This window comes from Dryas octopetala, chromosome 6 (assembly GCF_963921425.1).
Source record: "Dryas octopetala chromosome 6, drDryOcto1.1, whole genome shotgun sequence".
In the NCBI taxonomy this organism is placed as follows: Eukaryota; Viridiplantae; Streptophyta; class Magnoliopsida; order Rosales; family Rosaceae; genus Dryas; species Dryas octopetala.
This window is the reverse complement of record NC_141371.1, coordinates 11971034-11992614: the sequence shown is the minus strand read 5'-3', so window position 1 is coordinate 11992614 and position 21581 is coordinate 11971034. Positions and strand designations below refer to the sequence as shown.

The 21581-nt window shown below is 34.3% G+C and overlaps 1 protein-coding gene across 2 annotated transcripts; it reads right to left on the bottom strand.

Annotated features, from left to right (window-relative positions):
- Positions 1-719: 719 nt before the first annotated feature.
- LOC147282420 (Insulinase (Peptidase family M16) family protein) lies at positions 720-21266 on the bottom strand. 2 transcript variants are annotated; one of them, XM_086246497.1, is made up of 26 exons: positions 20967-21266; positions 20731-20806; positions 20224-20291; positions 19750-19841; positions 19585-19658; positions 19451-19494; positions 18316-18367; positions 17085-17207; positions 16889-16998; positions 16576-16738; positions 14329-14421; positions 14025-14110; positions 11848-11934; positions 10208-10311; positions 6903-7005; positions 6568-6663; positions 6302-6491; positions 6093-6154; positions 5278-5382; positions 4293-4494; positions 3987-4195; positions 3242-3366; positions 3102-3153; positions 2928-3014; positions 1715-1837; positions 720-1425 (listed from the first exon to the last, which is right to left on the bottom strand). In XM_086246497.1, exons 1-26 carry the CDS (start codon positions 21081-21083, stop codon positions 1174-1176), a joined length of 2895 nt encoding a protein of 964 aa, XP_086102623.1. In that variant the 5' UTR covers positions 21084-21266; the 3' UTR covers positions 720-1173. The 2 variants fall into 2 exon arrangements, with proteins under 2 accessions (XP_086102623.1, XP_086102622.1); XM_086246496.1 differs by having other exon boundaries at positions 16889-17001; positions 20967-21265.
- Between the last annotated feature and the right edge of the window lie 315 nt (positions 21267-21581).

Below are 21581 nucleotides of genomic sequence, written 5' to 3'. Positions count from 1 at the left end.
TTTTTATATGTTGCATATACAAAAAAATTCTATGCAGAACGTCCGTCAAGAACAGACATGAACCTTTTTATGATATTTTGTCATTTTAAAATCATTTTGACATAGTTCAACACCTTTGAGTATATAATTTTATATTTTAGAATATAGAATTATCAGTTAAAAACTCATATCTAACCAAAGAATGAGAGTTCAAAATGAGAAACAATGTCTCATTTGAAGATTTTACCCCTAAAATATTAAATCATGCAAATAATAAAATTAAATAGTAAAAAAAAAAAACCATAAAGTACACGTCCGTTCTTTAAATAACGACTAAGCTTATATAAATGCATAAAATTTAGCTAAAGCCTAAAGTATATACACATATCAATATATCATTTTAGAAAATTATCAAAAAGGCACTTTCGTACAGTTTGATGTAAATGACACTTTAAAGTGAGGTGGACTCTACATATTGCCTCTGAATTAATAAGTGGTTTCCCATTTGCACCAAAGAATAAGAAATTTTTCATCATATTTTGAATTTTGATACTTGAAATAATTTTCATTTCGATGAATATACTGTTTGATAAAAAATCTGCTGAAAAACATTCTCGTCACATTAGAAAACAAACATAAAAGCTAACTGTGCAACCATTGTAGTGAGGGCTTAAGTCAGTGTCATAAAAAGTGTCAATGATGATAACAATCGTTGCTTGTGTAGTGTATAATCAGGTGCAAGTTGCAAGAACAATCAGTACCCCAATGAAAATATTACATAGATTTCAATACATTTTGTATGACAAACCGCTTGAACCAAATGCCAAAAAGTGAAGAAACTTTCCTGGGCTTATTTTGACTCTCTTATTTGACTGATTTAAAAAAAAAAAAAAAAAAAACAGACCACCTTATTATTCTGCCACCTGGTATACAAATATGGATAATTTATTGGTAGCTCAACATAGAATACACAAACAAAACATGTTTATTGACAAGGACAATGTGTGCCAGTCACCAATTGAGTCCTTGTGATAAATATCATTTTGATCTTCTAGACTTGTTATGTCAATGAACTTGTTGGGCTCTGTTTCTGCTGGATCTGTTGTCTGAACCTTTTGGTGTTCTTACAGAATTTTGTCCAAGTTGGAATGAGGACACTCCATTTTGCAATCCAGATATCCTATTCTGAGTTGTCTACAACTTCCCATGACTAAAGTTTCCCTTGAATGAACCATAAAGAGACTGCGACCTTCGGAAACTGAAAATATCATCTATTTTGAGGGAGCCAGGCTGCACTGGTAAGCTTTTATCTATTGAATACTCAGATGAATCCGGGTTCCCATACACTCGGACGCTTAATGTCCTCTTTTGAGGTGCCCCAACTTTTATATTCTCATTGAAGAAATCTATCAACTCTTGTTGTGTAAGCTTCCTCAGTGCTGCAATCTGTTTCAACACCACCATTAATACAGGTCACTTTTTTCCCCCCTTTTTTCTCAGTTTTAAACTTATGGTGTGCTTTTAATATGACTTTAAGATATCTGTCCCTATGCATACAACTCATGGAGTAAGATGGCATGCCATGATGAGGACATTTTTGTTTGTTTGTTTTTCTTTTTGTTTCAGGTCCTTTTCTAATCCAATTTTACTCAGAAGAATAAAATGTATTGAACACCTAGCACTATACTTGCAGATATATCTTTACATGCAAATAAAGTTAGATTGATGTTCATACCTCAGCTTCTTTCCGATCAAACTTGAGCGTTCCATCAGAAATCTCCCTCCAATAATATCCAGCTTCTTCCCTCAAGTTCTTGTGCTTTTCAAGCTTCATATCGATCAAAGCATTTACATTGCTCTGTGTAACAACCAATTTAGCAGTTATTTATTAAGAAAATAGTTGATCCTTTAAAGACACAAATGTAAGGTTATATCAGTCTAGAGAAGGAATCACCAAGGAGGTCTAGTTCAAATAATCAAACCTTCAAAATATTTATTCAATCTTTTTAACACGTGTAAGAACATTAAGAAAGTTCGCATCAGACCTACTTGATGTTCTTTACCCCATCCCAAGCTATACCACCCAAGATGAAGGCTAGGAGCCCAACATAATCCTTTAAAGATGAACGAACAATATTACATCATATATATGTAGCTGACTTAAAAAGCTAAATTCTATTCATTGTGCAGACCATCTTAGTTAGTCATTATTTCAACCACCTGATATGATGATGCTGAACATGGATTAAACACGACTTGCTAAAGTGGTCAGAATGCTCATGCTTGACTTTTGAACAGTAAGTTTTTAATTGAAATTAAACATGATCTAGTCAAAATATGATCAGCAACGTAGCCAATAAGTGGCATTAGAAGCAACACTTCAAAATATGATGGCCAACTACAGTCAATTATCCCTTTCTCATGCACAATACCACACATTTTGATATCTGAAACTATAGTTGTTTTCTTAAGAAATAAAAAGGTTCATATCTGCATGTCATGTGTAATTCTCCTATTTACTTCTCTTTTCTCATCAAGTTTAATAATTATTCTTAATGTCATATATGACATCCCACAACTTTTCCACGTTTTTACAGAAGCGATTGAACATTGACATTGAAATTCATAGACCATCTGTATGAGGATAAGAAACATGGCAAGAAAGACTGATGGAAGGCCAAAGATGACATCAGTGGAATTTTGAAGGAAGTACTATGATTATGAATACTATTTGTCTACAAGTGATTGAATATTTGACACTGGAAGACTCTACCATCTGTATGTGAGGATAAGAAACATGGCAAAAAATACTAAAGGTAGGTCAAAAATGATACCACTGGGAGTTCTAAGGAAGTCTGATGCTTATAAATACAAAAGAGACTATAGTGGCATTAAAGATGGTCAACCCTTGTAAGCAGGAATTAAGGCTAGAACCTCATTGATCTCACCTTGAATTCGTCATTTGTCATCTCATAAAGTTTACTCTCAAATGCCTTGAGGAATGCTTCCACTCTCAAATCAATATGTGCTGGACCCTGTTAAGATCAACATAACATACTTGGAATAGGCACATAAGCCAACAGGGAAACACTGTATGCATAGAGTAAAAGCATGCCATATACCTTCACTGCGGATTGTATAATAAACTGCACTCCACGGATACCAGAATCATTCCTGCATCAGAAAAAAAAAAATGGATGCTAATTGAAAAAATCCACACGAGGCCTGAAAAAGAGCTAAGGAATTTGAAATTGTTTCATGCCTCTGCAAGAGGACGGTGATGTAACCAAGTTGCTCAACTGATCTAAGCTGGTGGAAGGCTGGTTGCTTTGCAATAAGAGCAAACAGATGAAGTTTTACATTCAGCATAGAATCATCTCGATGAACCTACACATGTTAACATAATGGTGTATAAAAACAATTATCAGAATCCATGGTGTAGATAAATGACTGACAGATTGGTATGATGATTTAATATATATTGAAGAAACAATAAATAATGGAAAGAGTGGTTTAATTTCAGTTGAAGCTGTCTCAAGGACCACAGGTAGGCCAAAAAGCAAATCTTATGAACCAAGAGAAGGCATGGTCTATATAAGGGGTAAAAAAAAAAGAGGTTTCAGTTTTTTTGGACTGAAAAAGAGGTTTCATTAAGTTAAGCAAAGATGATCATTGTTGTCAGAATATCCCTTTTGCATGCAACCTCATCTAATAAAAAAGCCTGAAAGTCTATTTAAGTGATCAAACTACAGATCTATTGAACATAAATTTTATATTTTTTAGCAGTGACAGATATAAAAATTTTTAAAATTTCCTTCAAAGATATTTTCTGGATTTTTATTAATACGTATTGGAGAAGAAATTATTGGTTTGAAACACTTCAGTCAGAACTCTTACAAGGTTTTGTAAAGTTTGAATGATACCATATAGAATGAAAACAAGAATCAATAAGTCCATGCCGGAAAGGACAGAATCTAGTTTATTCCTTATGTAAACAAATTTAAAACCTGAATATAGTGGACAAGAGCAGAATTCTCATCACTTGGATTAAGGCCTTCCACAGGGTAGAAATAGTTCTTGCCCTTTTCAAGCTTCACAACTCTATTTGTCAAATGTTGGGATGGGAATAAAGGTTGGCAAATAGGGTTTGAACCCTTAAAGAAAACATCTTCAATATGCTGAATCATTGACTCAGCTTCATTACTTTCAAGGTTTCCTGCAAATACAATTTACTAGCAATGAATAGCAGTAGTAAAGGAAAACGAAAACGAAGATAACTATGGCTATAACCTAAGGGAAAAGAATATGAAAACCTGCTGTGTAGCACTCTATGAAGGCCCTTGAGAGCATCATGGGAACAAATTTGGCAAGATCTTCAACTTCAAGATGAGGAAGAACTTCAAGTTCTTCCATCCATGGCCAAGTATGATCCTGTAGAATTAATGAGCAGTAGTACATAGCCTGCTCATAAGGCTGTTGGAATTTGTAATTGTGGTATTCCTTTGTGACCATTTCCTGATACGGACAAAAGGGCAGATAACACAAGATACAATTAAAGATATACACCACTTGAAATATCTTATGGCATAAAAAGAAAAGGTTTTCTACAAAGGCACAACCAAATAAAGCTATACATATCAAGTGCCAGAGCAACAGAAACAGTTTCAAAGCAAGAACAAACTACTCCTACGAAACACAAATTAATTGATGAAATAAAAAGTTAGGCTTTTTTTGGACCCACAAATAATGTTACTAATAATAAATGATGATGATGCTGAAATCTACGAAAGTCCTATGATTCTAAGGATGATCAGCATCTTTAACTAGGGCATGGACCTTCAGGTCAGAATTTTGACAGTTAGTATATGTAATTGAATATTTTGTATAAAAGAAGAAACAAGATTGTCACTTATGCCAACTTAGCTAATCTCCATGATCATGGAAAATTCTACTCCACCTTTGAAAAGCATGAAGAGAATCTTGGAGGTTCTAGAACAATAAAGTAATGTTCCAAATCACTTTTTTTTTTTTTTAAATAAATAAAAAAATGTGGCAGAAAATAGGTAGATAAATATGTTTCTGTATCTTTTCAAAATCCTTCTGGAGCTGCAGGACATAAGATAGCATAGTGTAAGTCTCTAGGATGACACAACACTAAATCCCTAGACATGCAAAAAGTATTAATCCGGCAACTATATAACCACTGACAGTGTTCAGTCAAATGCTCAGATTGTTTCCGAAAAATGCAAAAATGTTAAAATATAATATTTTGTAGGCACAAGGAGCCTTAAACGTTACCTTGATAACAGAGAACCTGTCAGCTTTCACTTTAAAGCTTGCAATCTTTTCAACTACAGTTTCCAGTAAAATCCTCAATTTGTGATTATAACCAACCAGAGTCACCTAAGGAAGAAAATATAAGGTCACAAGCAAACAATAAAATGCATCCATTTGAGGAGGGGGGGGGGGGGGGGGGCAGAGGAGGAATAACTCAAAAAGTAGCATGCACAAATTAAACTTAGAAACAAGGGCCAAATCCAGGTGTAGTTATGATGAGCAGAAGGTAATGACAATGAGGACCTAATGGGGCTAAATAAAATGGAGCTGCAGCAAATGGTAACTTTAGCACGGATGAAAATTTATAGCTGCCTGACCTATGAGGTACAACCGTACAAGTAAAGCAAAACTAAACCCACAGACCAACTAAACACTGCCCAGTTAATAATGCAGAAATAGCAGAACATACTAACTACTGTCTACTGTCCTCCTATTTCGGACCCTCTTCAAAAAATATCCACCCTCAAACAACTAAGTGATTCAAGATCCATGACTTCATTCAGAATGTAAAGCCCTAGTGTTTACAGTTGGAGAAAGCCATCAGATGGTTTCTACTTCTACCTTCTAAGTAACTAACATTTAGCCTGAGCTGGAAGTTTAACTTCTTAATATAAATGATACCTAATTAACACTTTCCCAATATCACAATGCTGCAGAACCCAAAAATAAATCAATTCAAGGAGAAGTTGAGACAGCACAGACTAGACTTTTACAGAAACAACAAAACAACAATTTAAAGAACCATCTAGCAAGTTTTGCATGGTTTAATAAAATACCTGAAACCCACTATCTGTGTGGTTTATTCCATAATACAGTTCAGCAACCTGAGCATAATAAGCTGACAACAAAACAATTAAATAAGCTCTTCTTCAAGAAAATAACACCTCTTGTGTAAGTGAAAAACAAAATCGGTCACCACCAATGAAAATTACATGGAGATTCCCAGATTAAACATATCATAGTTGATTGTAAATACATGTCTTACCATATTCGTTCAAGTAATCCATTAATAGCAGAGTAAAAATATTAGTTAGGACTTCTGCTTCAGGGGAGTCACTTGCGTGGGGACAATTGAAATCAATCTTAACATAAGCTTTGGGGGTAAAGAACATTGTATCAGGCTTGTACCATAGTGTCGAATACGGTGACTTTCTCAGCAGAACTGGACATTTGACCTGATTAGAAGCCAATCACATCAGAAAAATTAAAGTTCTTTGTTCACCTCAAATTAGATTTTACTATTCATCACACCTTCTCATGCTCATCCTTAAGTGACAAGTCAGTGGGGATGAACACATTAGGTGCCGGTAGGTGCAAATTCTCATTTGGGGAAGATACTATCCATTCCTGTAATCAAATTAAAAACTTTCAGGATTGGCTAAGTCTTTTCTTTTCTCCTCATAAAATACTCCTAACACCTCTAAAGTCTAAACTGATGTAATTAACAAACAAACAACAAAACCAGCAGATTATTACCCTAAAAAATATATATATATATATAAATATATGTATGTTTATATATCATTGCTGCCCTAATGCTATTGTGCCCATAAAATATAAGAAGCGATTTATACATCCTAACAAACCTGAATCGTGGAGCCAGTAATTCTCTCGATGGAATAAGCAGTTCCATACCATGGCTCAACCATGTCAGTATGACCTTCAAATTTCTTTGACTCCCAGAAAATTCTGTAGAACGGGACTTATTAAAAAAGTTATCACAGTTTAATGTCATTATCTCACTTGAAGAAGAAAAAATAGACAATAGGAGAATTACGAGAACACTAAAAAATTTATTTAATGCAGATATCAAACTTTTAGACAGCAGCAAAAAGTACTATGCCATGGATGGAAAGATCAAATGCGTACATAAATATTACGACTATTTGATACTAAAATAGGACAGCCCTCGGGAAATAGGATAAGTGATGAATGAGTTCTGGTGCTGTGAATCACTATACGAAATCAATAGAATACATAAATTTCATTCAACACAAGTATAAAAATGCGATTAGAACTTGAGAAAAATGAAGTTGCAAGGACTCCAAACCATCTTCATACCAAAATAATTGCACCACTGCACTGGTTCAGTGATGAAGAGTAATAATACTGATGGATAAGATTTGGAGTAGTAAGTGTTTCAGTTATTGTCCATGCATTAGTTGTGCACTTAATTTAATGTTTCTATTTATTATAACCCATCCATGTCCCTTGCATTCATGTATCATCCAAGGGTCACAGTTAATAGTCTAGACTCTTGAGTTTCCTGATTCTACAGCTATGTAAGGGTGGCTTGTACCCTTGGTTTGGGATTCTAAAACTTCTAGCAGAAACTTATCTAAAATTCTCTCATTGAGAGTTTCAATTTCCTTGTGGATTCAAGGTTTCCCTGGCAGAATACGGTGTTATTCTTCTAGTTTATTTTCTGTCCTACATCATTCAGTCAATTCTATAGAAACGAACACCGCTGGAATGTCATGTGGGCCAAACATTCTTTGAACAGAACTATATAACTAGGCTCTCCTATCATCATTTCACTAAAAAGTTGTCTTATGTTTAGGGAAATAAAGTGATTTCCTTTTTTATATTAAAACCAAAAAAATTTATTGCAAATAGATGAAAAGTACAAAGAAGTAAAAGGAGGACCAGTAGTAGTCCAATCTTTGCTTGGCATATCAAGAAAACATGAAGATTAGTCCTAAAAAACACTCTTCCTCCCTGAAATTTAACTTTTGAAAATTTCTTAAAGAACAATTGAAACCAAAACCCATAGATGGGAAAAAAAAATTAATACCTACAAAAGAACTTCAAACTCCTCTTTTGTCTTTTGTCTTTTTTTTTTTTTCCGAACAGCCAAAATTGACACTTTCACTACACATTACTATAACATGTTTGTGTGGGAATATACCACAAAACTGTAAAGGCCATGTATGTGTTGACATTTTTCATGTCCAAAAGACACTCAAGGTTGTAATGAGTTAAAATCATTTGTCAAATATTAATGAGTTGAGGCCATTTGGTTAACAATGCAAGCATGAAGAGTCCAAGGCAAGAACAATTGAATAACCAGAGTTCACACCAACATTTTTTGAATCTCACATTCTTAGGCTGGTAAGTGAAAGTAGTGGCCTGAGGAAAATTAACTTAAGTGGTTAGAGTTGATTTAAGATGTTCTATCTGGTGCCTAAGTTGATTAAGTGGAAATTACAGACCATAACTTAAAACTGAGTTCTGCGCAATACTGATTGAGCCAAAAACTTTCGATAAGGTTAACTAGACAAAGTTTTCACTTGTATTTTGCTTGAAAGAGATCTCGTTAGCTCAAGCAAGATGTATCAATCACATTTTAAAGCTGTTTTGGTGTCTTACAATACCCAAGTGCTTTTGACCTATTTTTAAGGTTTTGGGGTTTAAAAAACTTGCATGTGTATGTAATTTGTGAAAATTGAAGAAATGATTTGGTGAAAGTTTTGCTTTAGAAACTTAGTTTCTGCAAAAAAAAAAAACTTGTTTCAGTTAACCTTCCATATGTTTCAACATGATCTTTATCCAGAAGAAACCTAAAAGATTTCAGTGGTGGTTCTATTTGCACACGTTAGAACTTACTTTTTTATAGGGAAAGGAACAACCTTATTTAGAAAAGTGGAAATAATACATACGCAGTGAACCAGAGGTCCACCAAAAGGAGACTCGAAAAACAAGGTAATATTAGAAAAATAAAATACCAGGCAACCCCAAACAGAAACCCAGCCATGCCAAAAACATCGGAGGAACCTAAGAAACTGGCAAACTGCTGTTCCCAGTTCACATTCAACAGAAAGAAAGGGCCGTCACAAAACTCAAAGCTCAAAACTAAGCCCAACAAATACCCAAAATAAACCCTGTCCCATAAGAAATTCACCGTCTCTCCACAATTTTCCTCAGAAATCTTGCTATTTCTCTGTCGAAAGACTCCAAACCACCCAAAAGATTGTCATAACTCCACAATACCATAAAACCTTAGTTTTTTTCCCTCCACCAAAAGGACATAGTTTTCAATGAATAGTGATGACGATGCATGGGGAATCACCCAAACGAACCCAGCCGCCCTGAAAAAGCTTAAGGTTATACCACAACTCAAGGAAAATGAGGCAGTGGAGGAAAAGGTGTTCAATGATTTTAGTCGCCTCTTTGCACATAATGCACCAATGAGAAGATAAGCTGATCTTAGACCTTTTCGGTGAGCAATAATCCAAGTTAGTAGCTGTACCTTTGGCAGTACTTTGGCCTTCCATATCATCTTAGATTGATTGGAAATAGGAATCAATGGGTTGTCAATTAAAGGCTTAATTATGTTTTTACCACCCATAGTTTCAGTTGATTACCACTTTACCACCCAAATGTTTATTTGTCCCACTTTACCACCTACAACTTTTTCATGTCCCACTTTACCTTTTTTCGTTCATTCCGTCACCTAAGCCGTCAAAAATGCTGATGTGGCAGGGGCATTTTTGTCACCAATATGGACGGATTAGCTCACGGAATGGACGGAAAAAGGTAAAGTGGGACACGGTGAATAGTTGTAGGTGGTAAAGTGGGACAAATAAATATTTGGGTGGTAAAGTGGGAATCAACTAAAACTATGGGTGGTAATAACACAATTAAGCCTCGATTAAATGGTAAAAGTAGGATTCACATCAGAATTGAATGGAAATAGTTTAGTTTTATAATAGCTATTCACATAGAAATTTAAGGACCGCGATTGTTTATCATCTTCCAAGAAAGATAGGAATACAAGATTAAAGATTGCAATCAAAGAGAAAATTTGTGTACCTCTCCATCAGACTATCATTAAGATTTTGGAAATCACCTTACCAACCCCTAAAGAATCCAAATTAAGTGATAGACTTACCTGACACTGTTTGGAGAAAGCTTGTTCAGCACCGTTTGGATAATGTCCGGACTGAAGTTAGAAGGCAAGGATGACCTTACTAGCCAATCTTTTGGGGAATATTTCTGAAAAATTATACAAACGTGTCAGGTGAGTAAGAAGCAAGTACAAATATATAATTCGAATCTTTTGGGGAATATTTCTGAAAAGCAACCACCACCCACTCCTCTTCCCCCAAAGTAGAAAAGGGAAAAGAATTTTGTATATTGGATAAGAAACAAAAGAAGTTTCTTGATGCAAATTAAATTAAGTATAATAGCAGTGAACAAGCAGTCCACTGAAGGTACAATCATTACCTTCTAGGCATCCCAAATCTCATAAGATAAATTTCAACTCCCATTTTTCACACAGGAAACACTAGTTCCAATCTTTCATCCCTTATGAGGATTTGCTAATATGACACCCAAAATAATTTGCTATGAGAAATATTTATTTTAGGATTTATTTTCAGAATGTAATGTTGATATCTCACCAAATAAATACCTCTCAATGTACAAAGGTATTTCTCCTATTTAAAAAAAGTAACTAAAACTGGGAATTAATATTATAAATATATAAAATGAAGAAATATGGGTTTGTTTTATCCAATGAAGCTTATGTTTATTTTCTATTAGTTATTTGTAATATGAGATGATTTCAAATTCTAAGAATACCCAAACAATGAGATCTGTTCTAAAAAATTATAACTCTCATGAGTTTAAATTCTTAAGAATCAACAATTGTCAAGATTAAAATATTCCAGCAAACAAATAGATTAGCCCATGGGGACACAGAGTGATTAGGACAATCAAATCCCGAAACAATATAAAACAATTGATAGATCAGAATTGTCAAGTGTTGACTTCTCTCAATCCAGTTTATTAATCAGCAATATGGTGCCATATGATTAATATTATAAATATATAAAATGAAGAAATATGGGTTTGTTTTATCCAATGAAGCTTATGTTTATTTTCTATTAGTTATTTGTAATATGAGATGATTTCAAATTCTAAGAATACCCAAACAATGAGATCTGTTCTAAAAAATTATAACTCTCATGAGTTTAAATTCTTAAGAATCAACAATTGTCAAGATTAAAATATTCCAGCAAACAAATAGATTAGCCCATGGGGACACAGAGTGATTAGGACAATCAAATCCCGAAATAATATAAAACAATTGATAGATCAGAATTGTCAAGTGTTGACTTCTCTCAATCCAGTTTATTAATCAGCAATATGGTGCCATATGAATTTGAAATTTAACACTTCTAGAATGTTCATTCTGTAAGATAGGCTTCACTAAAAATTATTTCTCCAATTTTATGACTGGACTTTATATTTTACCTGCAAAATTGATCTCATATTCATGTATGGCAACCCTGCCCAGAGTTCTTTGGTAGGGGAAAGAATCCATACAAATCAAATTCTAAAGGAACACAAAACCATGTGGCATACACGTGAGTAAGCATAAAATGCACACACAAGAAAGCAAAATGTCAAGAATAATGATTGTAGGAAACATAAATACGATAATAGTAGGATATAGAAAGTGAGTACAATTAAAGTGGACCAGCAGAAGAACAGTGAAAATAAAAAATAAAAAACTGCCTAATTTACCTGCATATTTGGTGAAATACTGGCAACATAATGAATAGGCTGTATTTTGTCCTGATAATGAAACTTTGTCTCACAAACAGCAGAAATCTGCAGTAAACATAAATTCATGTCAGAGTCCCTTTAAAAAAAAAAAAAAATCAGAAAGACAAATTTCCATACTGAGTTTTGAACATAAAAACAGTAACGGAATATTATAATTTATTCTTCAAAACAAACCATACTATGATTGAATTGTTTAGATACATAGAAAATCATGAAAACATTGTGATGAATCATTTGTAAACTCAACATCACATTCCTTAATTATTCATATCCATATGCCACTGCTTAACCCTATGTTTGGTTACCCAGTTGAGAAAGGAAGTGAAATAAATTCCATCAAACTTTCTACACAAAATATGTAAAACTTGGAGAAAAAGTTGACTCATAAAAACAAAAATGAACAGAGTTAAAATTTCCCTCTGCACTTTCCTCTCATTTTCTCAATGTAGTCAAATAAAAGAAAATAGCATTCTTTTCTTTTCTTTTCTCTTATTTTATTTTTCCTTGTCTAAAGTGAGACAACATAGGGTAAAGTTCATGGACATATTAGAGTCATCATACTGCATACTTCAAATGCATGTTAAATCATATTTATGCTAAATAATTAAGATGAGAGCATCTAACTTCATTGTCAGGTATTTTTCATAAAATTTTCAACTGATTTCATTATTCTTGTATAGAAATTGAAGAACTCAACCCATCAACTCAAATTCGAAGTACCAAAAAGTTGGGAGATAGAATGGTGGGATATGGATGAGCCAAATAGTTTGTGGCAATGCATGATAAACAAGAAAGCCCAAATTACACCTACAGTCCCTGTAGTTTTAATTTTGATAATAGAAGGCTTGTAGTTTATTTTAGCTTGCAATTAACCACATTTCGTCAATTTTATTAACTGAGCAAATGGAAAGATGACTTGGCACCAACAATCATCTTGGAAGGTCAATTTTACCCCTACACATAATTATCACATGCAAGTTACAACATATTTTCGTTTGTTAAGTTGATAAAATTGATGAAATGTAGTTAATTGCAAGCTATAGTGAACTACAAGCCTTCTATTGCCAAAATTGAAACTACAGGGACTAAAGTGGAAAATCGTGAAAACTACAGGGACTATAGGTGTAATTTAGCCAAGAAGAAATATGCAAATGATGTTGATTGATTCCATTTTTTATTGGAAATCTATTAGGAGATGGATTTCTTTGCAAACTTTTCCTAAAAATGTTGTATGAGGTTAAGGTTAGAAATGATGAAGAGTGGTTAATTAGGAAAGCATTTAACTAGCCATTACTGGGATCACCTCAAATTTTGTTTCCTTGGAAGGAGGTGCGGTGAACAAGTGCACCAGTAAAGGTAGCATTTTTAACATGGAATGCAACTTCTAAAAAAAATTTACAGTTGATTATCTGAGGTTAAGAGGTATGATTTTTCTAATAGGAATTATTTGTTTAAGATGGCAGAGAAGACAGTCAACTTCTGTTACACTGCCCGATGGCATAGGTGTTAAGGGCTATCTTCTTTCTTAGATTGGGGTAATATGGTTTTGCCATGCTCAGTTAGTTTGCAGTGCAATTCCATTATCCATCTTTTGGTGATGTTTGGATGGGGCGGAAAAGTAAAGCTTCTAATGAGGGGGAAAATTCTATCATGCAATCAAAGTACATGTTGGGAGATGATTGTTTGAATGGACTAGATGGACTCCTCTCCTCTCTGCAGATTCATTAGCATTTTTGTTCTCTTCATGTTTTTAAAGTTCATTAGCTAGCGCTATCTGTGTATACGGCTTGTGCACATGAGCTGACATCCCCTTAGCCTATCTCTAATAAATTCTTATTTATTCCCCAGAAAAATTCCCAAGGTTTTAGCAATACTTGCAAGGATAACTGCTAATTTTCTACAATGCCAAAACACTATATGGCAATACGATGTTTCTGTAGTACAATTATGACAAATGAAAAGTGGGATCAATTTCAAGTATCACTAAGTATCCAAAATGGACCCTAAGAAAATAAAAATAGCATCCAGACAAATGGCACTGGTTGCTCAACTACCTGCTAGAGATCCGCAGTAAAAGAGAAAGGTATTATTCATCAGTAATTCCATAAACTAGAATACACGTGCAAACGGCATACCTCATCAAAAATCCATTTGCAGACACCTGACTGCTGTAAGAGGCAAATGTATTTAAAAAGCAAGCCTACTATATCTTGCACGTGCTCTGCAATACAGTCAAAAGATCTTTTACATTCTAAAAAATCTATAATCCAGGTTAAAAAAATGCCACCCTACAAAAGAATAAGTTAGATATGTTTTCCAATCTGTCTAAAGAACATGCGAAAAAATGCTTAGAAGAAATGAAATAAAGCCTAGATAGGGAGGGGGGGAGGTTTGGAGCAATAAGAATACCACAAATAAAATTAACAAAAATAAACTAACCATGACCCGCCTCAGTGAGATCAATGTCAACTTTAAAGAAAGCAAAGTCCAAAGTTGAATCTGATTCGCCTGCAGACAAACCTGTTGCCCATCCTGCAATTTATTTTAAACAAAAAAAATGAAACTAGCTTTTTCTTGAAAAAAAAAAAAAAAGGAATAAATTGGAGTTAAATTTCACCAAATATATTAACTTCATCCATCCTATAAGCTGGACAGAAGTTGACCGCATAGGTTCTTATCTGCTGCCCCACTGTCTGAAAGAATTTCCATCTTAATCTCTAAGTTCAAATTCAATCATACAGTCAATTTTGTCATGCTTCCTCACTTGTACCTACTTGGATCCTATATGGAAATTTTTTCTTGGGCATTTAGTCACACCAGGTCTTATGAACCTCTTAAGGCAGCTTTTCTCTTTCTTGAGCCATTGGATCAAACGTGTGGCTAACATTTAGCTTCCTTTATGAAAAAGAAACAAATTTTATTGCTAAAAAGCAATAAAATTACAAAGATGCAGCTAAGGTTTAACTCAATAGCATAACCCTATAATACTCACTACCTGTATGACACATCTGTGGCATAAAAAAAAAACAACTATCAGCTGATTTGGGATGAATGAGTAAGAGCACAAATGATGGAACGCCCAAGGAAAGACCTTTCTCTCAATATCCAATAAAGTATCAGATTCCTAGATAAAAGCACCATCTTCCCAGATCATACGACATTATCCAGAAATTAATAAGATAAAACCTCTACAACCTACTATTCCTTTCATAATAGCATTCAAGAATGTACAAAGAGGACCCGAGAGTCTGATACCTCGAAATTATTTGGTGCTAAGTGACAACCGGGTAATTTAATTTTAATTTGTGCAAAGAAAACACCAATTTAATTTTTTGCAGCAATTGTGAAATAAAAACATACATGTTTTTAGTGGGATTCCCAGACTCTCTATTATGGACATTGTTTAGGTTGGGGTTCTGTTGCAGAGAAGCTTTGAAGAGGTGTCATAAAAGAAACAAAACAAGGGAAAGAGATAAAGAGATAACCAGATCAAGTTAAATCAGCTCAAGAATGAGAAGGGCTGCCTCATAAGGCCTGGTGTGATACAATGCCCATGAAAAATTGCCATGTAGACACAGCTGACGGAAACATGACAGAATTGACGAGATGGGCCATTATAAAACACGGAATAAAGTTCAAGGGAAAATTTGATTGATTTTAAAATTCAGGGTGAAACACGGGCTATAGTTCGGAGGGCATTGCTAAAATTAAGTCTAAATAAAACTTAAAATTAAAACACACACACACCAAACCAGAGAAGGATGACCACACATACAAGAAAACAGAAACTCTATATTGCTTTTCTTATAGAAGAACATAAATCTTCACCGGTCATATCATGAAATGACTGATCAAATACTGCTGGATCCCTATGCTTCAGATCCATAGGCAAGAAGCCCATTGCATCACTAGATGCTCCTTAACAAATTTCAAAGGAGGAGATTAGTCCTTCAAGGGTATACATTATGTATTTACATTGAAGATTGTTTCCATCATCTAAATATTATTATGAGAGAGAGAGAGAGAGAGAGAGAGAGATCAAAACCTGACTTTTTAAGTGTTTAAAATGTGAGAAACAGATTAAAGGGAGGTTTGAAGGAAGTGTGAAGAGAAAAAGAACAAGAAGATTCAGTAAAAACGAGACTAACTCTGCGTGTGTGCACACATGTTCACCGAAAGATGACAAAATGTTGTCAAGAATAAGCACATGCATGAAACTTGATTTTCTTTATGAATTCATATCTATTCTAAAGATGAGTTTGAGTTAGAAAGGGATCCGCATCTATATAAATAACAGCTCTTTCCATGTCTATGTAAATCAAAATGCAAGTTCAGAGGAGATCTTGTCCTCTGTGTTCTACAATTTCATTCATTAAGAAGTCTTGTTTCCTATCAAAATAAAAATAAAAATTTCAAGCTGTTTATGTGTGATAAGAAGAAGCAAGAATTCTGTGTCCAAACCAAATGCATGATAATCATTATAATATAATATTATAAATAAGGCTTCAGTTCCAATCCTCATAATTTAATTAAAAAAAGTTATATCTTCTAAACCCCGAGAGGAAGTCTATGAAGGCATGGCAATGAAAATTGTGACCACATTAATGCCTTCAAAAGTCCAAGTACAAATAAGATCTGCTAGAAAACTCATTCTCTGAAGTATGTAACAGATAGTGCAAAACTCACCCAAAGTTTTCAAGACGTAATACAAAGATCCTTCTCCTTCATGACCAATAAGATGGCCAAGATACCTACATGGCCCTTCCTTGTAATGGTGAATTTCTGGAGTTATTGGCCACGCAAGTTTCAACTTATGACCCTCTTTTATTGGGACAGTTCTGACAAGAATCTGAAACATAGAAGAGAAAAGCAACAATTAATTATCCATATAAATATAGGACCTTCAAAAGTGTTATCTCCTCATCAGCGACAATTTCTGGAAAAAGTGATAAAGCAACCCTTTAACTCGGCATAAAAAGTTGAGCAGAACCATGCATACCTGTAGATGTTCTGATATGCAAGGTTCACCAGAAAAACGAAGACAGCTACGGTCGATGTTTCGAATTTCCTTGAACTTGTCCTCTACAAGGCCTTGAATTTTATCAAGGTCTTCTGAAAACACCCACAATGATAATGATTCAACTTAACCACAGGGCAACTCAACTTGATTGTTATAGGTGAATGTGGCTACAAACCTTTTCCATATATGACCAGATGCATGAGGTTAGCTGAATAATATTCCTCATAGAATTTAATAAGCTCACGTCTGGTATCCAATCCTTTTGCTTTTGGTCGAACCTCCAAAGTATCCCAATTACCTGAATGAGTGAAAAGATCAGGCACAACAAAAGACATGGTAAACATTCTGAGCCCCAACATAGTATACACAGTGTTATTCTTATGAAAATAGTCTCTATAAAATTTCCACAATCCCACAAGGTAGAAAAGAAATTGGAAATCGGCAGCAGCCAGTCAAAAGAAATTAAAAGTAAAACAAATTAGAATAAAATAAAATCTCAGAGAGAAGGGTCATCCTAGATTAACTCAAGACACAAGGAGAATAAATAGCTGAATATGAGTGAATGGAAACAATTTCACATAGCAGGACTGTTTGGGCACTTGAACCTCACTATCTTTATTTTTTTTTTTTTATTAGAAACAAACTTTCATTAAAAGAAAAAAAGAACAATACAACATATAATGCAGTGAACATGACGTCCACTAACCTACACCTTCCGAGATTAAAAAAACTCTTGGATGATAAAACACCAATCATACAAAAGTTATCAGAAAGTCTCCCACCCCTTGCCTTGAAAGAATGCACACGCGGCCACCAGCTTTCCCAAAAAAAATAAGGGGAAATCTGCTGCTTACTGCTCACGAAAACAGCCAACCTATACTATAGTCAAGTCGTAATACACAACAGCCCCCCAATTAGACAAGATTACAGAAAATAAAAAATCCCTAAAAATTGGAGTAACTGATGCCCATAAAGAAGCCCATAAGTGAACTCTCTCCCACAGAATATCAACTTCCTCCTATCAGTACTTGGTGTTTAAAAGGGAAAAAAAATACTAGTGCCAAATCATAAGCAATTTTCCAACAAACTAAATTAATTTCGCTTTAACCCTAATAGAAAAAAAAATACTGTAGTCTGGCCTCAATGTGAGGCCATGCACATATACTTATATAAGAAATATTTACACAAGGTAAAATAGTGAAAGACAATAACAATAAAGTTAAATGACATGTTTTTCCAACAACCCTTAAAAGAGTGAAGCAAGACCCACCATTCTGATTTACACATTGGTTATAAGACTAAACCCGAGTAACTACAGAACAGCTTGCACGTAATAGTTTGCTTCCTCTTTCTTATGAACTTTGAGTCAAAGCACATTTTATTATAATACAGAGTTAAATACTGACCTGTACTAAATTTATGGTACGGATGACTTTCCGCACTTAGCTGTTTCTGAAGCTGTACAGAGACATTTCATGTAGAAAAAAGGGTGAGACATCTGTAGAAGACATAGAAACATTGCTAGAATATAATATGTGAAAAGCAACATGGTATATTTCACTTGAAGAACTTATGCTTGAAAGAAAAGTGATTATTAGAATATACAAATATATGAGCATTGTTTCATACTTGTTAAAAGAAACTTAAGCGTAGGAGGTTAACTACTTTGTTTCACAAACCCGCTTGGACTGCCCATATCTACTATTTCTGGAAAGACAGAGAGATGGAAGGTGTTTTTCTAATTCTTACAGTTCAGTGGAGGACCTGACTCAGAGAGTCTTCTCCAACTGGGGGTTAAAGCTCATCATTCTTTTAAAAATTCTGAGGAATAGAAGAATCTGTGCAAATTGGGAACTGACTGTAACTCTTCTACAATGACGATATTTTACTATTGATTGTTGATTTCTTCTATCAGGTTAGCTTTGCATTGTAATGCATCTGCTTGCAGGCAGCATTAGCTGCTAGTGTGTAGTTCTGCTTTGCAGTTCTTTTGGTTGAATAAATTTCATCCATTCATCCAAAAAAACAAAAGAAAAATTTGAAAATTTTATCTTCTGTTTTTTTTTTTTTTTTTCTTATCTTGGTGAGCAGAAAAAACAAAGCACATCGTAACTTGATAGGCACTATATTTCCTGTATCAACGTAATAAGCTTAAAGTGCCACTTCCTATATCTCCATCAGAAGTTTGTTTCTTCTCCAAAAAAAAAAACAAGAAACTAAGTTACAAGAGCATAATAGTTTCACCCTACCAAATGAAATTAATTCAAAAACTCCCATTGCAGAGGTACAATATTTTACAATCACTAGATGAAAACTTACTTACATTGATGGAAATCATGACTAGTCTCAAATTATGCATTACTGAGAGGCTAATGGAACCATAATATCAAAATAGCTCATGGAACTATTTACAAGATATACTTTTCCTTAAAAGCTGAAAATAAATAAATGTAGGCTGGAATATGAATAATAGCATTTCAGATCAGAAATATTCAGCATCTTGCAGTCATAAAAAGACTATCCATAGGCAGTAACTCATACCTGGTGCATTCTCCAGCCATCAGACAACAGATTTTTCTGATTCTCTGTAACACCAAACATACAGTAGTCATTAAATAATTATAAATTAAAATGAATATTAAAGTATCAAAAAGATGAAAAATGGAAGAGCTAACCAGAATCAACAGCTTTAATTTCCCTCATTGTAGCATCAGCTGACATCAATGGTTTAATAAAGAACTGAGCAAATCTGGACAATGAATCACACACCAACACTAGGTTCAATTTTCAGAATTGCAACGATGAAAATAGCAGCCAATAGAAGGAAAAGCAGCATCTACCTGTCCAAAGCCTCTTCAAAACCATCAGCATTAATGTCAAAATAATAGTTGGTGTGCTCAGAAGCTGTATAAGCATTTGTTCTTCCCCCATGCTATGCACCAGGAAGATAAACCACAGAGGTTGAAGAAAAAAAACATAAGTAAGCAATCTTAGGAGGACACCTTATCAGAAAGATAAGTGAGCCATATGTGCACTACAACAGAATATGTTAACCATTATCTTCATAATTCGGTACTTCCATAATACCACCAATAAAATATAATAATGGACATTTCTCTGACAAAGAGCCTCTCTCAAATTGGAGAATCCCTGAGGGGCAGGTTTGTAAAGAAGCATTGGAACAAAAATATCTTACAGATGTTGGAAGATATAAAAAATAATAGGGGAAGAGCTAACAAAAATATAATTGAATGCTGCAGCAGAATGAAATTCAAATGGCCCATGTGTGGGCTGTGAATTTTGACAGGAAGTACCTCCGTGATGTACTTCGAGTAACTGTCCTCCAAAGGGTACTTTTCACTAGCATAAAACAGCATATGCTCTGCAACAAAACATGAGCAATATTCCAAAAAAGAAAGTCACGAAATAGCTTACGCTTTTCAACCCCATCATCAACGGCTTCAGCTTACAAATGATAAGTCGTTCAAATATATAACAAATAACAGTATCTATATTTTTTAGGAAAATAAACTCATATTCTAGTTCACCTTTAAAAAAACACCTTCAGTGATCAATATAAGAAATATTAACTTCTATTCAGTGTTTCTCAATAATCCAAAACAAGCCCACGTTCTATTATTATAGAATCTACTGTGTACCATTTTAAAAATAGCCACTGCTAAACCAAATGGCATCAGAATAAAACTTAAAGTGCCTTCCTTTAGAATTGAAATTTTCTATACAAATAGAAATGTAAATACCAAATATAATATCAAAATACCAGAACAAAAGAAAAATCGTAATAGGAAAATTAAAGTTACCAAGGAAATGGGCAAGGCCCTCCAGGCCATCAGGGTCGCTGAAAGAACCAACACCGACATCCATGGAAGCAGCACACTGAGAAAATAAGAATTAAACAAATAATTAAATAGTAGATACACAGGCCCAAAAATTGTGAATTTGACAATAACAAACGTATTGAATTGACCAAAACAAATTAAAAAGGAAAAAAAGAAAAAGCAGGCCATGGAAAATGAGCATTAGAGGGATGGTTTGCCTTGTCAGTTTCAGGATCGCTGATGAGGAGGACTTCAAGGGAGTTAGGAAGGACGACCCTCCTGTACTCTCTCTTGTCCGTACGGGCTTTCACTATGTCTTCCTTCCCCACTGCCATTCTGAATTTCCTGTCCTTTCAGTTTTCTCGTTCTCTCTCTCTTTCTACCAAACAACACCGCGGGAGACAGACACACAGAAGACTTTGGTGGTCGTTTGAGTTAAAAGTCCTAGGTTAATCGGAAGTTGTTCGAACTAACCTACAAGCTAGTGTTCTTTCCTTCCTTGGGTAAACTTCGAAGTAGTGTTCAAAATTCTTCTTTTGTTTTTTTCTTTGTTTTTTTGTCAGATGATGTTAAAATTGAATCCGCTAAATGATCCAATACAATTTGGTCGGGAAAATGAACGTGTTTGGTAACGTTTTGTAAAATAATTTTTATAAAACTGTTTTTGCAGAACAAAAACGATATATTAAACTTTGGGAGCTGCTATTTGCACACCCCTATTTTTCTCTTTGCACACCCCTAACAACCCAATTTGTGAAATTACTTAATTGACACAAAGAGAAAAGACCAAAAAGGACAACCTTTATTATTTGAAAAAAAAAAAACTCTCCTTA

Coding starts and splice junctions, on each gene's coding strand:
- LOC147282420 (XM_086246496.1), bottom strand. CDS start 21,083: ATGGCAGTGGGGAAGGAAGACATAGTGAAAGCCCGTACGGACAAGAGA. Junction 14,422..16,575: donor TTACGTCTTGAAAACTTTGG/GTGAGTTTTGCA, acceptor AATAAATTGCAG/GATGGGCAACAGGTTTGTCT. Junction 6,664..6,902: donor TTACTGGCTCCACGATTCAG/GTTTGTTAGGAT, acceptor ATTTGATTACAG/GAATGGATAGTATCTTCCCC.